Raw genomic sequence first — 25,364 nt, forward strand, 5'->3', positions numbered from 1 at the left:
TTTCAGTAGTTTCCCGCATGAGTACGGCCAAGGTTTCCAGATGTAACCACAACCTACACGACCCTTTAACATAAGTGGATGATTAATTATATCGAACACCAAATGGCCATTTCACTATTTCCACAGAAATCCCTTAAGATAATCGAACTTACAGTTAAACCTTGAAATAATTAATTACTCCCTATATCGAATGCTGTGTAAATATTTTAGATAAACGTATGTAATTACCGCTGTAGATATTGAATACTGTTTGCCCTTAAACAGATGTATCGAACTCCTCAGGAAAAAAAACAAACCCCCCCCTCAGATGCAGGCTTCACTGCATCACACAAGTGACTGGAGGTGTGGTGTGTATTCCTGGTAAGTTTTGCACTTTTACCTTGCACTTACACTCATCAACAGCACCACAGAAGGTGGTGTGAAGGGTTGGAAGCCAGGTGGCCAGCATGTGTTATGCCCCTTGCACCCATCGATAGTGCACTGAGGTAACTGTAGTCTTGCAGGAACCATCCTGTATTCATGCCAGCTGTCATGGAGGTCGTGAAAATGTGAACAGCATTTCCTCTAGCGTAGCATTATCATTTTCCACGCTACACAACTATGATGCGCAAAAGCCGCCCTAAACAGTGTCTGACCACAACCGTTCAGTGTTCCTGTGGGGAAGCCAACCTAATCCAGCTTTGAAATAGAGCTAAAGCTCTCCCCATTTGTTCAGTAAGTACTGCTTGAATTGCTGACTACACTACACTGCTCTTGCACGTTTTTGATGGACTTTTATATGCATGTGTTCCCAATAACAAGGCTTAGCAACTGCACAAGGTCTATATAAGCGGACCACTGTGTATGTTTTGACGAAATTTTTTTATTATGAATTTCAGCTACAGGTAAACCTGCTAGTAGCAGAGTCATCAATATCACAAGTTTCTCAAATGCCCCATCATCACTCCCACTGAAGCATGTAATGTTCGCTTTTCAACGTGTTGCGACGGTTGATCCTGATATCACAATCTAGCTATGTCGACTATTTCGTAGCCACAGCTGAGTTACTGGAAAGAAGACACACAGGGCAAGCAGTGTGCACCTATCGCAGCCACGCTGTTGCTTGAAAGGCTCTGATGCCAATAGTTATTGTCAGTAGCGAGGACGATGGATGGCACCAGTGACAGGCAGGCTGTTACGACCAAGCATCCGCATTTGCGCGCTCTATTGTTCGCCTGTGGGCATGGATAAGTATTGTGAATATGTGGTGATGGTCCAATGGCTCTAAGTGAGCCTGTTTCCAGGAATCCTGTTTTGTAAGCCTGTTTTGCTTTGTGGACACTCTGCAAATGCCAAATTGACCCTGCCAAGAGAACGTCTGGAAAAACACAAAGAAACGTCCCCCTGCGGGAAATGCAGGAAGTGCTTTCTTTCTTTTGTTCACCCTTCCAGTCGAGAAGCCCTATCGTCCAGTGAGGAATGCCTACTTTCCAAAGGAGACGACGGAGTGACATGTCCGCTGACGTGCAGGACAAGAAAGGAGCATGACGCATACAGCCATTAAGTGATTTCCCAGGAATGCAGGAAAGATTTGCAATTGTCGAAAACGGACAATGCTGGGAGCGGATGCGGCGCCACGTGCACTCGGGTTTCTGAGAAGTAAAACCACTTGTCAGAACCAGCCTGTGGTTTCTTTGCTGAAGAATAGAAATGTACCTCCTCTCCTCGCCGTTCCCAAGCTTTTCCCGCCAACAAGTGATCACGCCCAACGAATGAATGCCGGACCAGTCAGTGCTTCAGACCATCAGTGCAGTGATGTGTTCGATTGGATGCCGATACCTGAGGGGCGTGCCCTGGATTTGGTTGGTCAGCATCTTCAGAGAGGGGCTGGACATAGGGGGTTTTAAGGACGCTGCAGAGCACGAAATGTCGCTCTGGGCCCTGGGTAAACGGCTCATCCAGTCGCTTCTTGCTATGAACTCTTAACGCTTGCCATTTTGCTGATGTACCCTTCTTTTTCGTGTAAATAATCTTGTAAATAAGTTTCTCAAAGTGCCATTAAACCTGCTTGTACATATTTCACCAACTTCGAAGATTCAATCCTACTTCAACCCCGAGTCTCTGCACGCTACCAAGTGAAGGCCGGGTCGACGTAGCCCCAGCGTCACGACAACTGGTGTCCAGCGTTGGGATCTGAATCTACAAGCCACAACATCTGATGACTGGAGGTGGGATCTGGATCTACAAGCTACAACATCTGGTGATTCGAGGTGGATCAGAATCTACAAGCCACAACATCTGGTGATCGGAGGTGGCATCTCAAGTAACAAGCAGGCGCAACAATCGGCCAACAAGAGAGCAGCTCGGAACATCGATCGCATGTGTGGGTGAGTGCTTGGCTTTTCTTCTGATGTGGACCAGGTTCTAGAACAGGGTTAGATTTTAGAACTGGTAAAGAGAGTGTGGAAACGCCTTTAGGTTTGGTAGTTTGCACTGTTGTTTTGGAAGTAGCCGACACTCGGAGCGATCATGGACCTACAAAAGCTGCAGAAACCGGACCTGTTGCTATTGTGTGAGGAATTGGGAATTGATACAAGTGGTTTGGCACGAAAACCCTTGATTATAAAGGCAATCACTGATCTGGGAACCGATGATGAGGAGCTCAGTGAAGCATGGAACCTCATCGGGCAAAAAAAGGAACAGCTCAGACAGCAGAAAGAGCGGGAAAGAGAGGAAAAGAAGCTAGAAATTGAGCTCCGGAAATTAGAACTAGAGTTGAGCAAGAGGTCGGGCGATTGTCCCCAGCTAGCGGTACCTCGTCTCAACAAGGAGGCAGATTTCAAGATGTCAAAGTACATGCAGCCATATGTGATATCAGGGGATATCGGTCTGTATCTGGCTAACTTTGAGCGAACCTGCGAAAAACTGTCCTTCCAGCGAGACACTTGGTCTCAGAGATTATTGACGGTTCTGCCCTGCGAGGCAGCGGAGGTTGTCGCGCGGCTAAGCAAGGAGGACGCGGACAACTACGAGAAGGTCAAAGCTTGCCTTCTGAGAAAGTATAGGCTTAGCGCCGAGGCGTTCAGACGACGTTTTCGGAACGCTACTAAGTCCAGGGACGAGAGTTACCCTGAATTCCTGTACAATTTAAGAGTTAATTTGGGCGAGTGGCTAAAGAGCACTGATTCCTACAGTGATAGGGACGCTGTAGTCGAGCGAATTCTTTTGGAGCAGTTTTATAGCTGCCTCCCAGAAAAAGAAAGAAATTGGTTACAGGACCGAGGCGACATTAAGTCGGCAACTGAAGCTGCCGAACTCATTGAGGAGTATGCTTCGCGCCGACAATTCAGCAACCCAGCAGTGGATAGGCCCCGCAATCCCAAGTTCAGTGTGAATAACCGTCAGAAAAGGCACTTTGCTAGATTTGCAAACGAAGAAAGGAAGGCTTCTTCAGGCAAACGCCCTAGAAAGGACGGCAGTGAGAAAAGTGGGGAAGTGACCAACGCGCAGAACACAAAGAAAAAGCTTGAGGCTAGGAAGCCGCTCACATGCTTTAGGTGTAATGAGCAGGGTCACATTGCCGTCAACTGCCGGAAAGAAAAGTTTGCTTTCTCGTATGTCAGTGACTGCGATGAAAATATGCAGCTTTTAGAACCCTACCTGCATGACCTAGTAGTCAACGGGAAGCCTTGCAAGGTACTGCGCGATTCGGCCGCAACGATGGATGTTGTCCATCCGGCGTATGTGTCGCCTACCGACTATACAGGACAGTGTGCGTGGATCCGCCAGGTAGTGGAGGAACAGAGTGTGTGCTTGCCAATCGCGAACGTGGTCATCGAGGGCCCTTTCGGCAAGTTAACAACCGAGGCTGCCGTTTCAGGAAAGCTTCCTAAGTGCTATCCGTATTTGTTCTCCAACAAATCGGACATGCTACTGCGAAAGAGGGGCATCCTTTTCGGAGACAGAGTTGTGCAAGCCTTAACACGTTCAAAGGCGCGAGAACTAGCTACACTGCTCATACCAGAAAATTCCACAGCGGAGGAAACGGCAGTTAAAACAGTGGTCTATGTGGAAGATAGCGGGTCAGAAAACTTTGAGAGCGAGGCATCTCAAATAAGTCAACTTGAAAGTGAATTTGATGAGACGCGGAATGAGGACGTTCTTGAGAATAACGTCTTGCCGCCAGTGTCTAGGAATCTCACGAGACTTTTAAGTGGAACCCGAGAGGACTTAGCTATGGAGCAAGCCAATGATCCCAAGAATAAGCTCGAAGTACAGTGGGAAGGACCTGCTAAAGTCGTTGCAGAGCTTTCTGACACTAACTACGCAGTGAAAATCCCCGATAGGCGTAAAGCAGTGCGCATTTATCATTGCAATCTATTGAAGCCTTATGAGCAGAGGGAAACCATGGTAAATCTAACGTTAAACCTTCCTGAGGAGATTGGGGACAACTTGATTTGTCTCAGCGGAAAAGGAAGCAACGCTCAGGAGCTTCTCAAAAAGACAAAGCAGAGAGGAGAACTAAAGAAATCCCAGCTGTCCGATCTGGGCGAGATAATAACAGAGTTTGAGGCCTGCTTCGTGGACAGGCCAGGCAGAACTGATTTGACTGAGCACGATATTGAGCTGACTTCAGACGTGCCAGTGCGATCAAGGTGCTACCGATTCTCTCCAAGGCAAAGAGAAATTCTGGATAGGGAAGTAACTCGCATGCTGGAATTGGGAGTAATAAAACCCTCGGAAAGCGATTATGCTTCGCCTATGATCTTAGTAGAAGCTCCAGGTAAAGACCCTAGGCCTGTGGTAGACTACCGAAAGCTAAATTCTCTCACCAGGGATCAAGTGTATCCTATTCCGAATATTGAGGAGAGAGTAGAACAGGTCAGTAGAGCGGCATAGGTGACTACGCTGGACCTTACTCGAGGATACTGGCAAGTACCGCTCACTGAACGCGCCAGCAGATACGCGGCTTTCGTCACTCCGACGGGCAGCTACCAGCCAACAATGATGAGTTTCGGGCTCAAAAATGCTCCATTTTGTTTTTCCCGACTCATGGATAGGGTTTTAAATGGGTGTGAAACATTCGCAGTGCCTTACTTAGATGACATTGCGGTTTTTTCCGACTCATGGGCGGACCATATGGTACATCTAAGAGCTGTACTGAGCCTTTTGCGTCAAGCTGGACTAACCGTAAAGGCCGAGAAATGTTGCCTGGCAAGGGCGACCGTGGACTACTTGGGTCACAATGTAGGTCAAGGTTTCAGGAAACCCAGCGAGATTAAGATTTCTGCGGTAGCAGACTACCCGCGGCCGAGCACGAAGACGGAAATTCGAGCATTCCTGGGTCTGACGGGATACTACAATCACTACATCCCTAACTATTCAGCTTTGGCTAGCCCTCTGACCGACGCTCTCCGCAAGACAGAACCGACAAATGTAGTCTGGGACGAACAAAAGGAAGCCTCCTTCGTAAACCTGAAGGCTGTGCTGATTAGTCGTCCGGTATTGCGAGCTCCAGACTATGCCCGAGAATTCACGGTCCAGTGTGATGCCAGTGATCGAGGGTTAGGTGCTGTTCTCTGCCAGAGAGATGACGACGGTAATGAGCACCCCGTGCTCTACTTGAGCAGAAAACTGAGTTCTAGAGAGAGGGCTTATTGCGCGTCAGAGAAAGAGTGCGCTTGCATTGTATGGGCCATTCAAAAATTGCAGTGCTATCTTGGAGGGGCCAAATTCACCGTAGAGACGGACCATTGTCCCCTGGCTTGGCTGCAAACTGCGACATCGAAGAACAGTCGCCTTCTTAGGTGGAGCTTGATTTTACAGCAGTACAATTTTGAAATAAGATACAAAAAGGGGAAGTTAAATGGGAATGCGGACGCGCTTAGCCGCTCTTTCTAAGCGGTCCGAGATGTTCCTCACCATGTATCGAAATTGATAATCAGGTTTTTTTTTTTTTTCCGTGCGCTTGTATATGTGTGACTATGTAAAGCAGCACGTTTGGTTTTCTAGGCATACGTGGGTCCTGAACGTCTTGAGAGTGGGCTTTTCTCGAACAACAATGGCAGTTTTCTTTTAACCTGGTCTCTTCAGACGGGAGCCGAGTGCTTGTTTAGACATGTGGTTGAGTTTCAGACAGCTCGAGCAATTTGGCCTACAACAATCAAGACAACGCGACAAGCAACAGCGAGCTTCAAGCGTTCACGTGCAGGCCATTAAGTCGTCTCTTCATGCAGCAGCTGGGACTGCTGCCCTCCGAGACTCTTCTGGCGGGGGAGGAGGCTGTTACGACCAAGCATCCGCATTTGCGCGCTCTATTGTTCGCCTGTGGGCATGGATAAGTATTGTGAATATGTGGTGATGGTCCAATGGCTCTAAGTGAGCCTGTTTCCAGGAATCCTGTTTTGTAAGCCTGTTTTGCTTTGTGGACACTCTGCAAATGCCAAATTGACCCTGCCAAGAGAACGTCTGGAAAAACACAAAGAAACGCCCCCCTGCGGGAAATGCAGGAAGTGCTTTCTTTCTTTTGTTCACCCTTCCAGTCGAGAAGCCCTATCGTCCAGTGAGGAATGCCTACTTTCCAAAGGAGACGACGGAGTGACATGTCCGCTGACGTGCAGGACAAGAAAGGAGCATGACGCATACAGCCATTAAGTGATTTCCCAGGAATGCAGGAAAGATTTGCAATTGTCGAAAACGGACAATGCTGGGAGCGGATGCGGCGCCACGTGCACTCGGGTTTCTGAGAAGTAAAACCACTTGTCAGAACCAGCCTGTGGTTTCTTTGCTGAAGAATAGAAATGTACCTCCTCTCCTCGCCGTTCCCAAGCTTTTCCCGCCAACAAGTGATCACGCCCAACGAATGAATGCCGGACCAGTCAGTGCTTCAGACCATCAGTGCAGTGATGTGTTCGATTGGATGCCGATACCTGAGGGGCGTGCCCTGGATTTGGTTGGTCAGCATCTTCAGAGAGGGGCTGGACATAGGGGGTTTTAAGGACGCTGCAGAGCACGAAATGTCGCTCTGGGCCCTGGGTAAACGGCTCATCCAGTCGCTTCTTGCTATGAACTCTTAACGCTTGCCATTTTGCTGATGTACCCTTCTTTTTCGTGTAAATAATCTTGTAAATAAGTTTCTCAAAGTGCCATTAAACCTGCTTGTACATATTTCACCAACTTCGAAGATTCAATCCTACTTCAACCCCGAGTCTCTGCACGCTACCAAGTGAAGGCCGGGTCGACGTAGCCCCAGCGTCACGACAAGGCCAACAGCACAAACGAAAATGTGTGAAAAAGCAGGTGGAGGCGCGCCGCCACAGCTGGTGGCAGCGCGACCGCATGCGCTTTTAGCCTGGCCATGATGTGACTGGAAGCTTCCAACTCCTCCACCCTCCTCGCCTGAATAGTAGCATGTTGTAGAAGCCATGGCAGGGTAGTGGCAGCTGCCACAATCGAGCTGCTGTCAGTGCAATCGTGCAACGCTTCACCCTTTTTATGGGGGATTTACTGTAAACTTTTTCAAGGTGATTTCCCTTACATTTAATTTTTACTTTGGTTTCCATTCTGCATCCATTTCAAGACCTATGCGACACCTGCATATAACAAAAACCTAAATGTAATAAAAAATTGCAAACATTTTTTTTTTTTCATTTTAAGCAGGTTTAACTGTACATAGAACTATTTCACTATTTCTTGTGTGTTTGCTACACCTAGGTTCTACCGTAATTGCACAGGCTTTATACAAGCAGTACAAGTTAAATGTTAAAACATTTTCGATCAAGTGGTGAGGCTATGCTAAAATCTGGATGACATGAAGCATCTCATATACTGATAGCTGCTACTGTACCACAAAGCATCCAAATGAAACGTTAGCATTCTTGCCCCCAAAGTAAACATGCCTACATTCAGGTGAGTTAATATAGCGAACTGGTTTGGTTTGTGGGGTTTAACATCCCAAAGCGACTTAGGCTATGAGACGCCTTAGTGGAGGACTCCGGAAATTTCGACCATCTGGGGTTCTTTAACGTGCACCGACATCGCACAGCACACGGACGCCACTCAGTTTCGCCTCAATCGAAACGCAGTCGCCGAGACCGGGATTCGATCCCACTTCTTTGGGCACAGTAGTCGAGCACCGTAACCACTGCGCCACCCCACCGGGGTTAATATGGAGAACTGTGAGTGCATAAAGTATGCTGCACATTGTTTACTAATGATGGCATCTTAACAAAATCAGAGCACTTTTTTTTTTTTTTTTGATTCACAATTCTTCTAATTTATGAAATATTGACTTCTGACAATAAATGAGATTTGCGAAGTTGGAGAGTCTTCAGAAACCCCCATTAGTTGCGATAAAGACAGCCTCAAGTGTATCTTAAAAAAAGTGCGCGGAATAAAAATAAAATCATGTAACTAGCTCATTCGCGCGCCACGAACGAAATAAACTGCAGCCGTGACTTGACAGCCCAGTTCCAGGATCCTGCCCTTGTTCTTAAGAAAATCCGGGACTGTTTGCTTGGAAATGCCGAACTCCTTACCCACGTCAGCCTGCGATCGTCCGCTCATTACTTGTTTAATAATGGCGGCTTTCTTCTCCATCGTTAACCGACAGTACTGTTTTCCGTGCTTCGATGCCGATGGCATCGAAGCATATTTTCGGTAAATCCGAAAATATTCTTGAATTATTCATCACTGGGAGTGTCGCGAATATTAGAATTTTCAAATAGAGAGCTCATATCTTATACAAGTGGAAAAAAAAAAAAAGCAAAATTAAAATAATAGCAATCATTGTTTGTCTTTCAAATTCACATAGTACTCACAAATAAAATTAAACTAGAATTGTTCAAACAGAACTAGAATTGATCAGACAGAATTGTTCAAAAAAATTTCAGATCAAACAATTGGACGTCTTTTCCCAGTTTTGCCAAGTGCTTTGCTTTGCCAGGAAGGCCTTCTCAAAGTCCCCTTTGCATTTTGAGGATGCTTCGTTGTGACTGAACATGGTCATGCATGCAGTGCAGTGAATTTGAAAATTTCAAATATCAGTTTTTCTAATATTTTTAAGCCCCTATTCTGTACACATTCTAGTTTTTGCTCTGCCCTTTCCATTATTAATGCTAAGAATGAGCAACTTACCAGTAATTTGCATTTAATCAACTGTCTAGAGTAACATTTGAGCTGCCTGAGGATAAAATTCAGCATCACCCTGAACTGCCAAGAGGTGCGTGGTGGGACCTAACCTCATGGGGGACCTCTTGCAGCCTGTCCAATGCCCGGATGTGGTCCAAGGTGTCAATGGAAGGGGAGAGGCCTCCATGGAGGCAGAAGATCTGGCCATCAACCAGCGCAGTCAGCGGCAGGTAGTCAAAGAGGTCCGTGAAGTACTTCCACACGTTGGCGTTGCCATACTTGCGCAAGCACTCATCATAGAAGCCATACACTTGCGTGATCTGCCGACTTTCGTGGTTGCCCCGCAAGATGGTGATTCGTTCCCTGTACCGCACCTAGTTAGTGCCACAACAAACAATACGTAAGCAGCCACACTTAAGCATCTTGTTTACGCATGAGTGCAGCATTATTCAGATGCAGCATCACTGCAAAGATGAAAGATCGCCGATTAAAGTACAAATAAGGTGCTCACCTTGAGCGCAACCAGTAGGGAAACTGTCTCAACCGAATAGTAGCCTCGGTCCACGTAGTCCCCCATGAAAAGGTAGTTTGTATCTGGGGACTTGCCCCCGATGCGGAACAGCTCCATAAGATCGTGGAACTGGCCATGCACATCTCCACACACTGTTACAGGGCATTTTACCTCCTGGACATTGGACTCCTTGGCAAGAATCTCCTTTGCCTGTACCAGCAAAGACACCGAACAAGAACATACAGATCAAGTTAAAACATACACTGAGGGCATCTATTTTGTTATTTTCAGCATACTGACGTACTAGAATCACTACAGGTATGCTCCAACAGGTGTTTTATGTACAGTCCTTTCAGCCACTAGAATAACCAATCAGTGTTAAAGCCACAAAATACTATCCAAGGAAGAGAGCTGAATATACTCTGTCATAAAAATATGGGACTGAAACGTGGAGGCTAACCAAGAGGGTTCTACTTAAGTTGAGGGCAACGCAGAGGGCTATGGAACGAAAAATGGTAGGTGTAACATTAAGAGATAGGAAGCGTGCAGAATGGGTCAGAGAAATAACTCAAGTTACTGACATTCTCGTGGAAATCAAGAAGAAATGGGCATGGGCAGGACATGTAGTGCGAAGAGAGGATAACAGATGGTCTCTTAGGGTAACAAACAGGATTCCAAAGGAAGGAAAGCACAGCAGGGGGCGGCAGAAAGTTAGGTGGGCAGATGAGGTTAAGAATTTCGCAGGGGTCAAATGGATGCAGCTAGCACAGAACCGGGTTAATTGAAGAAATATGGCAGAGGCCTTCGCCCTGCAGTGGGTATAATCAGGCTGATGATGATGAAAAATGTGCAGTTGTATGATAACTTACCCTTAATGACATTTATTACAAGCAACTACAGTGAAGCAATGAAAATGTGACCCACGAAACGATTAAATCGCATGCCAGTCTGGATCTGCTCACAAAACTACTAGGCAGGATTTTCATAGAAAACTAGTTTGACACCATAAATATTTCAGGCAAGGCATACTACGCTTCCCTGGGCCACAAACAACCGCTGCTGACAGAGCACTGTCCTGAGAATTCCAAAAATTAGGCTCACATGAGCCTTAACTTACTGTTGCTACTTCCTGTTCTAGCTATGCAGAAAAAAGCGAAAGTGAAAGCTTTTTTATATCAAATAATTACTCATGCCAACATTAGTTTATCAAAAAAATATATAAGGCTGTATAGCTTTATGTGTTCATTGCTACTCACTTGGCTTCAAGTGTGTGCAAAGAAAATTATCAGCAAGTCTATAAAATGGCTGCATTTGAAAGGACAATAGCAAAAGAGCTTCATATTTTCGTTCAGACAAAAGAACTATCATAAGCAATAATGTACCACTAATGAGTCTATATTACACATGAAGAGTGGCTGCTGCAGCCAGGACTGAACATGCATCTTTGGATTCAACAGGGCACTCGAACGCTGAACTCAGACTCGGGTTCAATCCTGGCCGCGATGGCTGCTTTTCAATGCAGGCGAAAAGCAAGGCACCCCATGCAATCTCAATCCACCCCAGATGGTTGAAATTTGTGGAGCCCTCTGCTACAGCATCTCTCATAGCCTGTGTCACATTGGGGCATTAAACCCCATAAACCAAACCAACAAAAGAATAAAAATCAGCAAGTCAATTATGCCACTGCTTGTTCACCTGTGTCAATGAGTGATATATACTCCTTCTGTTGACACAGTTGTGAAGGCAGCACTTAAGGCTTGCATACTTGACTGTGTACTTGTTTCAACAGCCACTAGCCAAACATCCATGCTTCCCTTTCGTTGGAGAATGCTTCAAAAGCAGCGGCGGTACTTTGAACAATGTTCCCTTAGTAATGTGCCTTTGTCGATATTGCTTAGAGTGCAGTTTGCCTTAAATGATCCATTGATAATGTAACAATGAGACAAGGGACATTTTTGCTCTTGCACAGTAAAATCTTGTTTATTCAAACCCTGGAAATTCGAATTAGGGGCGTGGTCCCAGCCAATGCCTGTGCAAGTTGATGGTGTTACGCTCGTTTTGGATGTGAGTGGGCCCAAACCGATTAATTTGGCCAAGACATTATGTCGCGATATGATCCGTGTAGCCAGTGGTCACCAATATAGGCCTCCCAGAAACTGAGCTGCGTGAAACAGTGGCGCACATGCACATTGTGCGTGCTATGGCAGGCAGGGAGACTACCAGAAGTCCGCTATATCCGAAATAAAGTTCAGTTGCATAGTTTCAGTATCCTTAACATTGGATTTTTCTCGTGAACCCAGAGCCCATAAACTTTTGTCCATGACCTTACATTAATTTATTATTACACAGCATGGTTACATGCAGCACTTCTCTGATTGTGGTAACTGCCTGCCACCACTCTGATGACCTGCTGAAGAAACAGTCTTGGTGCACAAAATGCACAATTTTTGCAGTGCACACTAAAGGTGTCAAAGGGCTATAAAGCCCAGTGGTGTTCTTACAAGGCTACCTGATCCCACATTAAATGCACTGAATGTGCACTGAGCATTCACGTGCACACTGACAGAAGTGTCAGAACAGAGCAGGCCTTTGCCCTGTGTACTTGCCCACAGCAAAGTTTGGCAGACGCCAATATGACAGTCACCTGGTTTAGTACTTATCTTCCCTAATCTGAGGTTGGCAACACTTGCATCGCATAATAATGTGGTTAGGCCTGATCCAGAACCCACTGTGATCACCCGTTGAAGGTCACTGGGAGGAGCACAGCCCTAGCCATGGGGACATGTTGAGTGGAAAGCTAAGACACGAGAGCAAGAGCGATTACCCTGATTCATGACTGCTCACCCTATTTCGCTATGACAAGAAAAAAGTCTGCTGCAGCTTTTCTTACCTAAACAAAAAACTAATCATAAGCTAAGCTGTTAGTGCAAAAATATTAACAGCTCTAACTTGCTAACCAGAGTGAAAAATTAAAATGTTAATTTTATTTACCGTGTTGATTAGTTAGCAGGGTAATATAGTGTCATGCAGACAAGGGTATTATTGTAAACTGCTGCCCCTTTCCAAGTTGTGTCCCAGCCTTCCTAACAGAGCACAAAGAGGTGAAATCCTCTTGCAAAAATGACCAACCTGCCTAAATCATCCAGCCTAGTGTGACAAACCTTATGACCCTTTAAGTGATTGCGCAGTAGCACAAGGGATACATGTTTGCCATTTACTTTGTAGCCCTGTATACATTGTAGCCCGCTTACCTGACGAGTCACCGTCAGGTAAGCGAGGTCACACTTATTCGATCTGCTCGGTGTCTACATGAACTCACTTCTAGACAAGTGAGTTACCCCCCTCCCGCCCCCAGGAGAGTTAGCCGTATACACGAAACCGACAATTGGTTTTTACTTCACAGGCTAACTCGACCAAACTCTGTCGAGTTGATGTATACAGGGCTTGTATTGCTTACTAATGACCGTTGAAAGAAATGACTGCATTAATGCTTGAAACTTGTTTTACAGCAACAGCTACATCCTTTCTTCCTGGGTCACAAAAAAGGTAAATGGCATCTGACCGTAATTACTGTAAAGGAATACTGGAGCAGGGCACCCCTTCAGCAGTTAACAGGTAGGCAGACTTGTTTGATAAAGATTCGGGACAAACCTGTTAACAGAGGCCATACAATAACAAAAGTCGTCAGCTACAAAAGGCACACATCACTGTAGCCCAAAAATGCAAATTGGCGAGTGTGCATGCTTTTACCAATGTTGCATAAACAAAGTACAAAAAGAAAAGAAACCTCGTCCACAAGGTTTAAAATACAAAAGTTGGCAACGCACAAAACACTCATCAAACAGCCTCAAGAACCTGGTCACCCTCGGCACCTTTAGTGCCTGCTACTTTTGGGCAGGAACTGAGCTATTTGATTTGGCAACACTGAAGTGTCAAGTTAGCCCATTCATGAACAGTCAATTTCATTCACGCCTTCCCGAAACCGCGACATAAAATTGCAACACATGCACTATCATATCGACTTCAATTGCACAAGCAACTTGTGAAACACTCATTTCTCCAAGTATAACTGAAGTACAACGCGCTCCATGAAGCACGACCACAGGAGCGCGCACGCATTCTGCGTCTGACGCGTGCAAGGGCAACGCTTGCAGCGGCCATCGAACGCTGTTTTCCACTCTCGACATAGACGACAACGATGTGGAATTGCAAAGCCCGGTTACTGACGATTCTCGCAGGGTCGAGAAGAACGTTGAGCTTTTGTCCCTGACGCAAGCAGCGATGAGACACACGCAGGGACACCAAACATCCGCAACTCACGAGTATCCACATATCATTTCACACCCCCCCCTCCCCCTCCTAACTAGACATCGTATGAACGCTCAGTGCACACACACAAATGGCTGGCAGGACTGATGTCATGTAATGATTGTAAAATCCCAGCTGGAATAGCAGCCAGAGGAGGCGTAAAGGACAACTACACCTACAGCAAACAAGCCACACACAGCCCGTCCCTTCCTCCTCGCTTAGGCCTATCATTTTTGCACAGCTCGTTTTATATAGATCGACCGCATTCCCGAGCAGTATGACCTAAGATGAGGTCATTTCGCTGCAGCTTGTCACCTTTAGGGGTCACACATGAACCTACTCTTATCAAGACACAAAAAAGCCGGACTTAGCGTCTCTTCGCCCAGCGTAGGGTAATCATGAGCTGCACAAGAACGCAGAGAAGCTCACTAGGACGAGCACATCAGACATGCTGCTCACATAACGACCATGAAACCAAAACCTTCCCTTCTTAAAGCTCTAGAGTCAAAAATGAAAGAACTAAATACACGGCGTATACTTACTTACCTTATCACACAGTGTCTTTACTTGGTTTTCTGTCAACTGTTTGCACTCATTGAGCTGTTCAATCCACGCGTCCAGCTCCTTTAACGCTGCCTTATCTTCTATAGACATTTTAAAAATATACCTGAAATTGAACCCCTATATGCTGTGCGTTTTCGTCTTTTTCCAGCAAACTATCAGAGACTTATGCACAATTATTAATTATCCTACACCGCCGGTCAGGACCACTTCAAAATGGCTGTCGAAACAAGAAAAACAAGAGCGCTGCAACTTCTGAAAAAGGAATCATATAATTATGTTGAGGCAATTTGAATGTTAATTTTATATTTAAAAATTATAAATAATTTTTGCGTTAGTCAAATAACAGTTTTTTTGTCATGTCTATGTTGTGATTCTAGGAGTGCGGTCCTTTCTGGCTCTGTGGTGGGCTACGGAGTGCTGGAACTTCCCTCTCTGGAGTTCTGAAATCTGTCATCATCGCCGTACGGAAGCAACTTTTTAAAAATGTCTGAGCAGTTGGAGTTGAAGGGAACCCTAAGGGGTCATAATGGCTGGGTAACTCGAATTGCAACAAACCCGAAATTTCCTGAGACAGTGCTGTCCGCATCGCGGGGTACGTATGACGCCATGCCAGTGCTTTTGGGGTGCCGGTGCTGCATGATATGGTTGTAATCTTTGAGGGAATGAACTTTGCTTTTATTATATTTTTGAGGTAAAACATCCATTTCTTGTTTGCTACAGATTGATCGCAGTAATGTGTTAGCCGACATGCCTGATGGTTGCAGACAGAACCAGCAGGAATGGTGATGATTGTGATGATTGCAACGTGTTCGCAGACAAAACCCTTATCCTGTGGGAGCTCACCAAAGATGAGACGAGCTACGGTATTCCGAAGAGGCGTCTCAAGGGACACGGTCACTTCGTGACCGATGTCGTGATGTCATCGGACGGCCAGTATGCTTTGTCGTGTTCGTGGGACAAGACACTGCGGCTGTGGGATTTGATCGTGTGAGTTTTTAGAATGTGGATCAGGATTCCTCGGTGTTCCTTGTTGCGGCGTTCACGTTTTTTCTACACTGTTCTCTTGCAGGTTTCGACATTACAGCGCTTTTTCCTAGCGCGTCGGTTTGTTGAAAGGTCTTACAAGGTTTGCTTGGTAGTTCGATAAGTTCGCTATCACGTAATTGTAACGGTATTGTTCTGAACAGAATGGGGAGTAATTCGTAGGGCGCAATACAGTCGCTTGGCATTGCGCCAGGCACTGGACACGAGCTGCATAGTTCGGTGCAGTGCTATAAGGCCATCTGGCGCTGTAGTTGAGGCGTCGAGAGTATGAGAGTGCAGGAGCAAGTTGGCTTGTAACGACCGCGTTGCTTCGAGATTTGTGTTAATCACGCTTAGCGGGAAAACTGCTCCGCGTGGCTGCTCACATGCGGAGCACCAATGGCACCACCTCGTGGTACCACTTCTCATGCGCCACTGTGCATAGATTACTGGGTTAGACGCATAAACCGTGGGAGCGGATAAACCGTAGAGTCGCGTGTTCCCGCTAAATGTGATTGAGCCTGTACTTGAACGGTTATGTTGAGCGTAGTTCATGCACGCCGAACTAGGTTTAGCGTTGTATTGCTAAGTGCGAAGTTTTTTTGCAGCTGACTTGTGCAAAATACAACTTCACTAGAGGCAGTGTGTTGCCACGCCTCTACTGCAGTTGCGTTTTGCACTTCATGAGTGCCTAATAATTGTGGGTGGTGTATTTTTTTCTAAGCAGGGAGACAAGTTTAGTGAGCCATCCTTTGCTGAACGTGGATTACTTGATATATGCATATGCTTTCATATTAGCCCTAGAAGGCATTAACTGGCAATGGGCTCAAGCTAACCTATAAATGCACATGTATTTCCCATGATTCCCATATTGTATGAATCGTTGCATTGTCTGGCTGCTTGGTAGTCCTGTCATTTGACAGCATATTGCACTTAGCTTATCTCCTAGTCTTGCGTTGTATTGTTGAATCCAGTACAGTTGTAATATTGGCAAAGTGTCGATGTCTACAGTGCATGTACTGTTGCAGACAGATTTGAAGGTACTAGGCTTCAGTGTTCAAGCTTGTTACTATGAAAAAATCAATGGGTGTTTGGTATTTACACTAGAATTTGCTGCCTGTGTGGTTTTGCTGAAAGGCAGTAAACCTCACGATCCTATTACGCAAAGGAAGATTTTCAACACATAAGGGTGGTTTGTGTTGTACCTGCGACTTAAGGTAAAATGCATGCTGAAAAATGTCAGAGAAGAAACAAAAATGGCACTTTTTGTTAAAAAGTGGCGTTTTTGTGCAGGAGTATGCAGCTGCCAGGCAGCTACCTCAACTTCCTATGCATAATAGTTGGTTCTAAGGTCATCTGGTTGAGGAAGCAGTCACTGTTATGTTACTGCTTTGAAACTAATATGCATCCAGGCTACCTTTCCAGAGGGCTTGGCTTTTATGTGTGCACTGCTCTGTGATTATGCATGTATTAGCTGATGACTGGCAGTGATATCAGCATTTGAATGAGAGCAGTACAAAAAGTTCATTTGGTGTGGCTGCTGCTGCTGGGCTCCCCTGAAATGCTTGGAATTCTTTGCAGTGGACGCACAACCCGTCGTTTTGAAGACCACCACAAGGATGTCCTAAGCGTGGCGTTCTCAGCTGACAATCGCCAGATTGTTTCAGGCTCTCGGGACAAGACCATCAAGTTGTGGAACACACTGGCACAGTGCAAGTACACTATTGTACGTGATGCTTTGTGGCTCACTAGATATGTGTAGCAGTGTATACACGATTTTACAAAGGGGTGAAGGGTGCTGCCATATTGGGGAGCTGGGCTTCTCTCGTAGCACAGGGAAGTGACGACTTTCCCCCTTGACAGCCCAGTCATACCGATTTCTGCAAGGGTTGTAAAATGGTCTATATTCTGCAGTATTTTTCGCAGTAATAGTTTTGCATGTTTTAAAAACATGTTAAAAGCTACTTTGGCAGACTGCATGATTGAGGACACTTCATGATGTATTAATGTCTGACCCATTTGTATTTGATAGAGGAGGCGGGGATATGCTCTTGCATTGGCTGCTCCATTCTGCTGCTGTCGTAGCGGAGAAACAAAATTTTAATTCTTGTTATTTTATGTGAGGTGACATGCAATGCATTTCTTGAACTATTGTTTGAACACACACCATTCTTACATCTGTCCATAGCTAGTTAGTTTTGTGAAGCTAGTATATCAACAGCAAGCATGGCAGCAGTCTATCTTTGCCCTTGTTAGAAGAAAATGTCCTGGCTCCAAGAGAAATCTTGCTGTGGTAGTTGCAGTAAGAAAGGCTTGCTGTAATATCATGGGTGCTATGATGGGGCACCAGGCATAGATACCATGAGACAGGTCATGTCTGGCAGTGGTAAGTAGTCAAATGTGTAGATTTTTGCGATGCCCTTGGGTCTGCAACGTGCCAGCCACTATGTTCAGTGAAAGACCTTGCACTTCTTGCAAGGTGCTAGTGCACTGCTTTTAATGTGTCACCATGCAGTATTGTCACTTTGCTCCAGTGTTTGCCACCGTGCGTGTGGTGTTATGTGGCAGTTTTGGTGGTTGCAAGCAGCAGTAAGATGCACTTGTGATTTTGTTTTTTTTTTTTTTTTTTTTTTTGGCTGCACCTTTTGCTTTTTGGCGCTAAACCAGCCACCTGCTGCAAAAGGTGGGCCATCATTATGGGCAAGCTCTGGCATTGTCTGCGACTTATCTTTTTGGGTTGCATTTATATTACAGCTTGAGATCTGACTGGTAGCAGTTACATAGTTGCTTTATTTTTAAACAGACATTCTTTTGTAAAATTGGCAGAGCGAAGATAAGTTGTTGGTTGTGTTTGTGTCTTGCTAAATTTAAGTGCGGGGAGATGTTCTTCAAAGCAGCAAGTGTCATGGTTGCTTTGCATTTATGAGCAGTGGTTACTTGATGAATTGCTTCATGGTGTGCTCTCCTTAACTAGTAGAGGCATCTTAAGAAACCTTCGATTCCTGAGCTGTGCTATGTAATGAGGTCATACATGAATACTAATTTGGGGCCAGTCTGCATGCTTTTTGGATTAGTCACATCCTTACAGCATTTTGGGTGCACTTATTTAAAGTTAATACTTGGCACCTCTGCTTCACTTTCTGGTTGAGTGGTGTCAAGACAAGCTGCCTAGGTGACCAGCCCTTCTCTTTCAATTGCCCCAACCTAGTTGCAGAATCTTGGCCTGTGATGAAGCAAGGCTACAAATTCCCAAGAAGGGGTGATCCGATTTGGTAGCAAAATTTCTATGGGTCAACATATACAATTTCCCACCTGACTTGCCCACTGTGCTGAATCTGTAGTTGTTCACAATTTGCCTGCAGTAGCAAGTTGCTTCTCTTCGTTTTTGTTGCAACTATGCTGCTCTGCGGAAGATACTTAAGGAGCTAAAGGCTCAAGAATTTAGCTTATTTAAGCAAATATTAAATTATTCTATTAATTGTTAAGCAGAGCAATACACATGCTGCATGCCACTACCCATAGTTAGAAACTGCTTAAGGGGGGACACGGCTCTTTGGCACCGAAAATCGGCCTGAAAATCGGATTTTCAATTTTTTCATTTTCGTATTCCTCGCACCATTCCGCATCTGCACGCATATTTTCATCCTTATACCCCGCGTATTTATGAAGTTATAGCGATTAAAAAATGCAGTACCACACCCACTGCCCTTTAAATTGCGGACAAACGACACCCAATTTCGATCGCCCGGCGCATGAGAACTACGCGCTCCACCGCGGCGATTTTGGTCTCGTTCGAAAGCGCGCGCTTTCGGCTTATTTTTTCTTTCGGAAAGCAACCCTGTGCGCTCCGCCTTCCCCATAAAAAACAAATAAAAAGATAGCATGCAGCGCGCGCTACTATTGGCCGGTTAAGGCACGTGATCAAAATGGCGTCGTTTGGTTGGTTCCGGCAAGCTAGCCCTGAAATGCGGACTCCCAGTGACGCCATTTTGTCTTTCTGCCGACCACGCTAGTGCAACGCGAGAGTCATGCCAGGCGCGAAGAAGTACCGCTCTTTGCACAAGTTCAGGCGAAAGCAACCAAAGAAACGCGTTAAGAATGCGACTTCGTTGCATACTGTGCAAGAAGCAAGTGCCAGTGCTGCGGGATTGTGTGACGATCACGTTGCGGGCGGCGACGCTTCTCCGATTCCGCTGAACAACGGCGCCGTTCTTCGTGCCGACTGCAGTCGTGTACATATTGATACCGCGCCTGTCACTAACAGTGACATAACTCAAGTGAGTGCCCGTGAGCAGGCTACGCTTGATAGACTGGTATCGACGCCGGCGACGGCACGAAAGACCGCGCTGTTCGCCGATGCAAGTGGTGCGTCCGCAGAGTCAGATGCGGACGGAACAGCCTCCTATGCGGTAATTGACCTCAGCATTGTGAATATCCTTCTGGATGCCGTGCGGTGCAAAACGTGTCGTGGATGCGTGCGTTTAATTACCAGCGACCGGAGCTATGGCCTCGCCGTAAAACTGATCGTGCTGTGCGACAACTGCGGTGAGATTGCGGCCGAGTGGAACTCGCGGAGGGTTGACGGCGAGAAAAGGTGCAATCCTTTTGAGCTGAATATTCTGGCTAGTCGAGCAATGCTGTCGACCGGTAACGGCCAGACAGCAATGAACAATATCTTTTCGGCGATGGGGTTGTCGCGGCGCGGGATGCACAACAAGACGTTTCAACGGCATCTGAAGAACACACTGCAACCCGCTGCTACCCGAGCCGCCACGACCGCTATGGCACAAGCCGCGCAGGCAGTGGCGAAGGTCTACGATGACTTGTGTTTTGGGCATAGGGGGAACATTGCCGTGTGCTACGACGGCACATGGATGACGCGCGGACACTCATCACATATAGGCGTCGGTGCCGTGGTGGAACTCTTCACTGGTTACGTGCTTGATTATGTGGTGTTGTCAAACTTTTGTCTGGGCTGCGAAATTGGTCCCAAGCCAAACACTGACGGCTACGAACTTTGGAAATCACGCCACCAGTGCCAAAAAAACACCAACTCCAAGGCTGGTCAAATGGAAGTAGAGGCTGGCAAAATTCTGTTTGAAAGATCTCTGCAGCGCCACAACATGCGCTACACAACCATGCTATGCGATGGGGACAGTCGCACGTTCAGTGCTCTTAAAGATGCTGCAATCTATGGCTACATTGAAATAGTCAAAGAGGACTGCATAAATCACGTGCACAAGCGTATGGGAGCAGCTTTGCGCAACCTCTTGCAGAGACACAAGGGTGCAGGGAAGCAAAGTCTTGGCGGCAGAGGAAGGCTGACAGCTGATCTAGTTGACAAGCTGGCAATATATTATGGCCGAGCGCTTCGATCAAATGTAGGTGATGTGGATGCCATGCAGCGAGCTGTGATGGCGACATATTACCACATCACATCTACTGATGACTGCCCCAAACACAGTTTGTGTCCTACCGGTGAGATGTCATGGTGCCGCCACAACGCTGCAAAGGCAAAAGAGGAGCCTGCACCAAAGCACAATTATAGTCTGCCAAGAGATGTGGCTGATGCTCTTTTGCCTGTTTATAGTCGTTTATCAGAGAAGAGCCTGCTGCAGAGGTGCATTCGGGGGAAGACCCAGAACTCGAACGAAAGCTTCCACTCGGTCATCTGGACCTTGATCCACAAAGAGCGGCACTCATCACTGTTTGCTGTGGAAGCAGCCACAGCAGAAGCTGTGCTGCGCTTCAATGCCGGCTGCAAGCATACAGCAGCAGCAATTCTGCAAGAATGCAGTACAAATGTGACAGCAACTGGGTCCAGGAGAGCTGAAGAAAAGGACTTGCACCGTAGCGTACGTTCTGCAAAGAAGCGGGCGGCTTCGCTTGGCGTTGCTAAAACAGAAAAAAGAAAACACCGCGACAGCATGCACCCCGACTATGCTCCTGGTGCATTTTAATAGCATGAGGTCTTTGAGGTTGCCCTTCCTGATTAAATGCCGTGAGGCTTGAGTGCTTCCGACAATCCCCCAATTTTGGTAGTGTTGCATTTTTTAAAGATCAATATCTCTGGTCCTGTTCTTGCTATTGCTTTAAAAAATTTTTTTTCTAGAAAGGGAATCCTGCGAGTCTCATGAAACCAAGGTAAATGCAGTGACGACAAAAGAAAATTTGCTGAGAAGGTTATGTTGTCTTCGGTACCCAAATGGAATTTTCCTTTCAAGCGTTTCCTATTGCGTAACTTTGGCTCAAATTGGCATAGGCCATTAATTTTCGCTTCAGATCACTTTCCACCTGTTTCTGATCTTGTTGACATATCAATCATTGACATAATTTACACCTACATGCTGTGAAGTGTTTTTCCTCGTTTTCTCAAAACTGCAATTTTGGAGGAGAGATATCTCTTAGTCTATTTGTGCTATAGCTCTCATTCTTGTCTTGTTAGAAAGAGAAAACCTTCGACAGTGCCGTAGGACAAAAATATGTACAGTTATTATGCGGCAACATTTACAGAATTAATTATCAATCTTAGGTGCCAACCTGGGCTTTTATTCATAAAAGTTTGACTTATTGTAACTTTGGTTCAAATTCTTCTACCACGTTAATTCATGACTAGCGGCACTCTATGATCCTTCTAGATCACTCTGGCAGGGCTATTCTCCTCATGCCATAAAGTGTTTAGTAATTAACTCACCTCCAAACGAAGAACATGAATTAGGTAATATTTTGAAAGCTATTTCATCTACAAGAAAACTAATCAGATATTTGAAATCAGCATGCAAAAGTACATTAATGGTGCAAGTTTCAGTCAGATCCACCCATAAATAAGGAAAAAAGTTTTAAGAGGGGTGTCCCCCCTTAAGTTGTATCCTACTACAGTTAGTGGTCCATACCATGCACTAAGTTGACATAGTGGTTGTTCCAGGACCATGCTTTTTGCTGCAGCTGAAGATTTAGATAAACACTTGTATGTTTTGCCTTTGCTCTTGATGGTGTGCGATTTAATGCCTGGTGGCCCATGTTTGCGAGGCTGTTAGTTTATTTTTGGCTTGTTCCTTCCATGGCCATTTGCTGGACTAGCTGTCCTTGAAGCTGTGTGATGAGTGCAAACAAGCAACTATGGGAATGGAGGATGACACTTGGGCACTTCTCAAAGTGCTTATGTGGTGTGTGTGTGTGTGTGTGTGTGTGTGTGTGTGTGTGTCTTTCCACCCCCCCCCCCCTCTCTCTTTTTTGCTGTGGTTGCAACCTTGCACTTTCCATACATGTACACTATGTTTATTTGGAGCTTAATTTCAAGATTTTGCATATGATCTGATTTGGCTCATTCCTGGTGTATGTGCTAGCCATACAGGTGGCTGCAAGTTGCAGACATCCCTCATTTCAGTGGGGGATGTGTTATGGGCTGTGTGTTGTGATCACATTGGCTTACCTGCCTGTGCTCTTTATGAAGTTTTGTTGATACAGAATAGAAGTGAAGCAAACTGATACCAACGGAAGTCATATTTGGAGTTATGCCATCGCAAAGAACTCTGACTTGAATGAGAACATCTTCGGCAGAAGTCCGCCTACACACGCGCGTTTATTTAGCGTGCTTTTTGGCGTCGGGCTCGTAGGACAAGAGGGTCTGTCAGCATGGAAACGACGAAGCGCCTTCGCATTATGCTCCCATACGTGGCGGGCACCAGTAAGGCGCTGGCACACATCCTGCAAAAACAAGTCTGTGTGTCTCGCAAACCTACCGCAACGGCCAGCCGTTTTCTACCCCTACCAAAAGACCGCATCCCCAGAGAAAAACAATTTGGCGTTGTTTACAAATTCCCGTGCCCGGCCTCATATATCGGCGTAACAATAAACCTCCGTCAGCGAATATTACAACGCAAAAATGACGTCTGGCAAATTAACTCTGGGTTTGAAAGCAACCCACTCGCCAAGCACTGAGAACATGCCGACCACAAAATAATCTTTGAGGAGGTGAGCATTCTTGCCGTGCAAACCAATCCTTGGTTCATCCGGCTGACAGCAGCAGCAGTGAATAGGAAACCGGGTGCGCTACCCGCCACATACACAATTTGATTCCCTCACATGTTGGGAAAGGGGAAGCAAAGGCCACTGCTTCCATCTGCTTGCCTCGCATTTTAGTCGCCCCTGAGGAAGGGACGAGTTGGTCCTGAAACGTCTGGTTTTAATGAATATTTTTGGTTGTTGATAGTGTTTCTCAAAGCACTCTGGTTCTGCTATACAGCCATACATGCGTCAGCCCATTTTAAACGCTCTATTATTGCGTGGTATTATTTGCCTGTGCTGTGGTTCACATTGGCAGTGAATGCAGGAGTTTAGAATCTATCTCGTGCTTGTATGGAATAATTTATGGCTTAACTGCATATATAGAGGACTATGGGCTAAGCGTAATGAGTGACTAGTTCTTGCCTCGGTTCATTGTGCTGAACAGATTTTGTGCACTTTGCATTTTTTCAGGAGAATGCTCACAACGACTGGGTGTCCTGTGTGCGCTTCTCACCAAACAATAGCAACCCCATCATTGTATCTTGTGGCTGGGACTCTGAGGTGAAGGTGTGGAATCTGACAAACTGCAAGCTTAAGAAAGCACATGATGAAGACCACAAGGGCTACTTGAACACTGTGACTGTGTCACCTGATGGCTCACTGTGTGCCTCTGGTGGAAAGGTATGCTTCTAGCTCTTTTTAGGCTTGAATGTGCCTCTGAACTTTTGTGTGATTTTCAAGGGGGTGTTCTGAGAGTTTGAGATAAACAATAAATCAATATATCTGGGGCCAACTGTATATCAAGGTTTCATCATGCAGTTACAGAAGGTGGGGGAGGTTTATTGTTGAATGGCAGCTACTTTATATTGAACACTACCTGCTGTGCAAGTCTAAGCCCAATGATTAGTACACTTAACAGAATGCCTTTTTTGAAGGCTACTGATGACCATAGTGTCCTGCAATTATGAGGGCTGTGCTGTCAACAGATTCTTTCAAGTGGCACACAGTGTTTCCTCTTAAGTACTCATGCATGTGATGTGTGCAGGATTGCCAGGCAATGCTCTGGGACCTGAATGAGAGCAAGCGCCTCTACACTCTGGATCACCAGGACATCATAAATGACCTGTGCTTCAGCCCCAACCGCTACTGGCTGTGTGTGGCCACTGGTGCTGCTATCCGTATCTGGGTGAGTTTGCTAGCTGATTGACATTGGTCTCGAGTTGTGCTCGTAATTAGTGGTGGCTGCTCAACCAGCTGGGCTTTTGTTAATGAGAGATGGTGTGCCCTGTGATTATGATACTGACTGACAGCCCTTCTAGGAGGCCTCTGCTGACCATTGTGTCCTGCAAATATGAGGGTTGCACCTTGCATACATAAGCATTCAACTTAATTTGTGGGAACTGGCTGCTGTCTGTTGCATATTGCTTTGTTAACCACACAGGACCTTGAGGGGAAGAGCTTGGTGGACGAGCTGCGACCGGAAGTGATGACAACCAATGCCAAGGCAGAGCTGCCCCAGTGCATCTCCATGGCATGGTCGGCTGATGGCCAGACTCTGTTTGCTGGCTACACGGACAACCTGATCAGGGTCTGGCAGGTGTCTGTTGGCACCACTCGTTGAGCTACCAAATGTTCCAAATAAAGGACTTATGTGGCAACATGGTTGTGCTGTGCGTCTTGAAAATTGTGCTTTGGTCACAAGTACAGATGCATTGGTCATTGGGGCATGTGCTTGACCTAGCCAAGTAAGCGATGCTGGTTTAGCACCTGTAGTAGCAGTGTGGCAGCTGTACTCTGGACCATGGAAAGGTCTCGCTAAACAGTGGTAGCGTTTTATCAGTTC

The 25,364-nt window shown here is 46.0% G+C and overlaps 2 protein-coding genes across 2 annotated transcripts in view; one reads left to right on the forward strand and one right to left on the reverse strand.

Annotated features, from left to right (window-relative positions):
- mts (protein phosphatase 2 catalytic subunit mts) overlaps nucleotides 1–14,734 on the reverse strand; it is a 41,416-nt gene extending 26,682 nt beyond the window's left edge. The window contains exons 1-3 of the mRNA XM_084586035.1: nucleotides 14,474–14,734; nucleotides 9,620–9,829; nucleotides 9,219–9,482 (exon numbers count right to left, since the gene is read on the reverse strand). Coding sequence (XP_084442161.1) covers nucleotides 9,219–9,482; nucleotides 9,620–9,829; nucleotides 14,474–14,581 — 582 coding nt within the window. The 5' untranslated portion in view covers nucleotides 14,582–14,734. The remainder of the gene's footprint in view (nucleotides 1–9,218; nucleotides 9,483–9,619; nucleotides 9,830–14,473) is intronic.
- Nucleotides 14,735–14,862: 128 nt separating this feature from the next.
- On the forward strand, nucleotides 14,863–25,179 carry Rack1 (Receptor of activated protein kinase C 1). The gene is made up of 6 exons (XM_084586033.1): nucleotides 14,863–15,083; nucleotides 15,307–15,478; nucleotides 17,096–17,240; nucleotides 23,993–24,202; nucleotides 24,567–24,707; nucleotides 24,963–25,179. Exons 1-6 carry the CDS (start codon nucleotides 14,975–14,977, stop codon nucleotides 25,140–25,142), a joined length of 957 nt encoding a protein of 318 aa, XP_084442159.1. The 5' UTR covers nucleotides 14,863–14,974; the 3' UTR covers nucleotides 25,143–25,179.
- Nucleotides 25,180–25,364: the final 185 nt, after the last annotated feature.

Source organism: Amblyomma maculatum, unplaced genomic scaffold (assembly GCF_055883805.1).
Source record: "Amblyomma maculatum isolate TAMU_Amacu unplaced genomic scaffold, ASM5588380v1 scaffold_13, whole genome shotgun sequence".
Taxonomy (NCBI): Eukaryota; Metazoa; Arthropoda; class Arachnida; order Ixodida; family Ixodidae; genus Amblyomma; species Amblyomma maculatum.

Bases quoted from the DNA above. Each gene is read 5' to 3' on its own strand.
- Rack1 (XM_084586033.1), top strand. From the start codon at position 14,975: ATGTCTGAGCAGTTGGAGTTGAAGGGAACCCTAAGGGGTCATAATGGC. The intron at 17,241-23,992 runs GTACGTGATGCT...GCATTTTTTCAG, and splicing joins CACAGTGCAAGTACACTATT to GAGAATGCTCACAACGACTG. The intron at 24,203-24,566 runs GTATGCTTCTAG...TGATGTGTGCAG, and splicing joins TGTGTGCCTCTGGTGGAAAG to GATTGCCAGGCAATGCTCTG.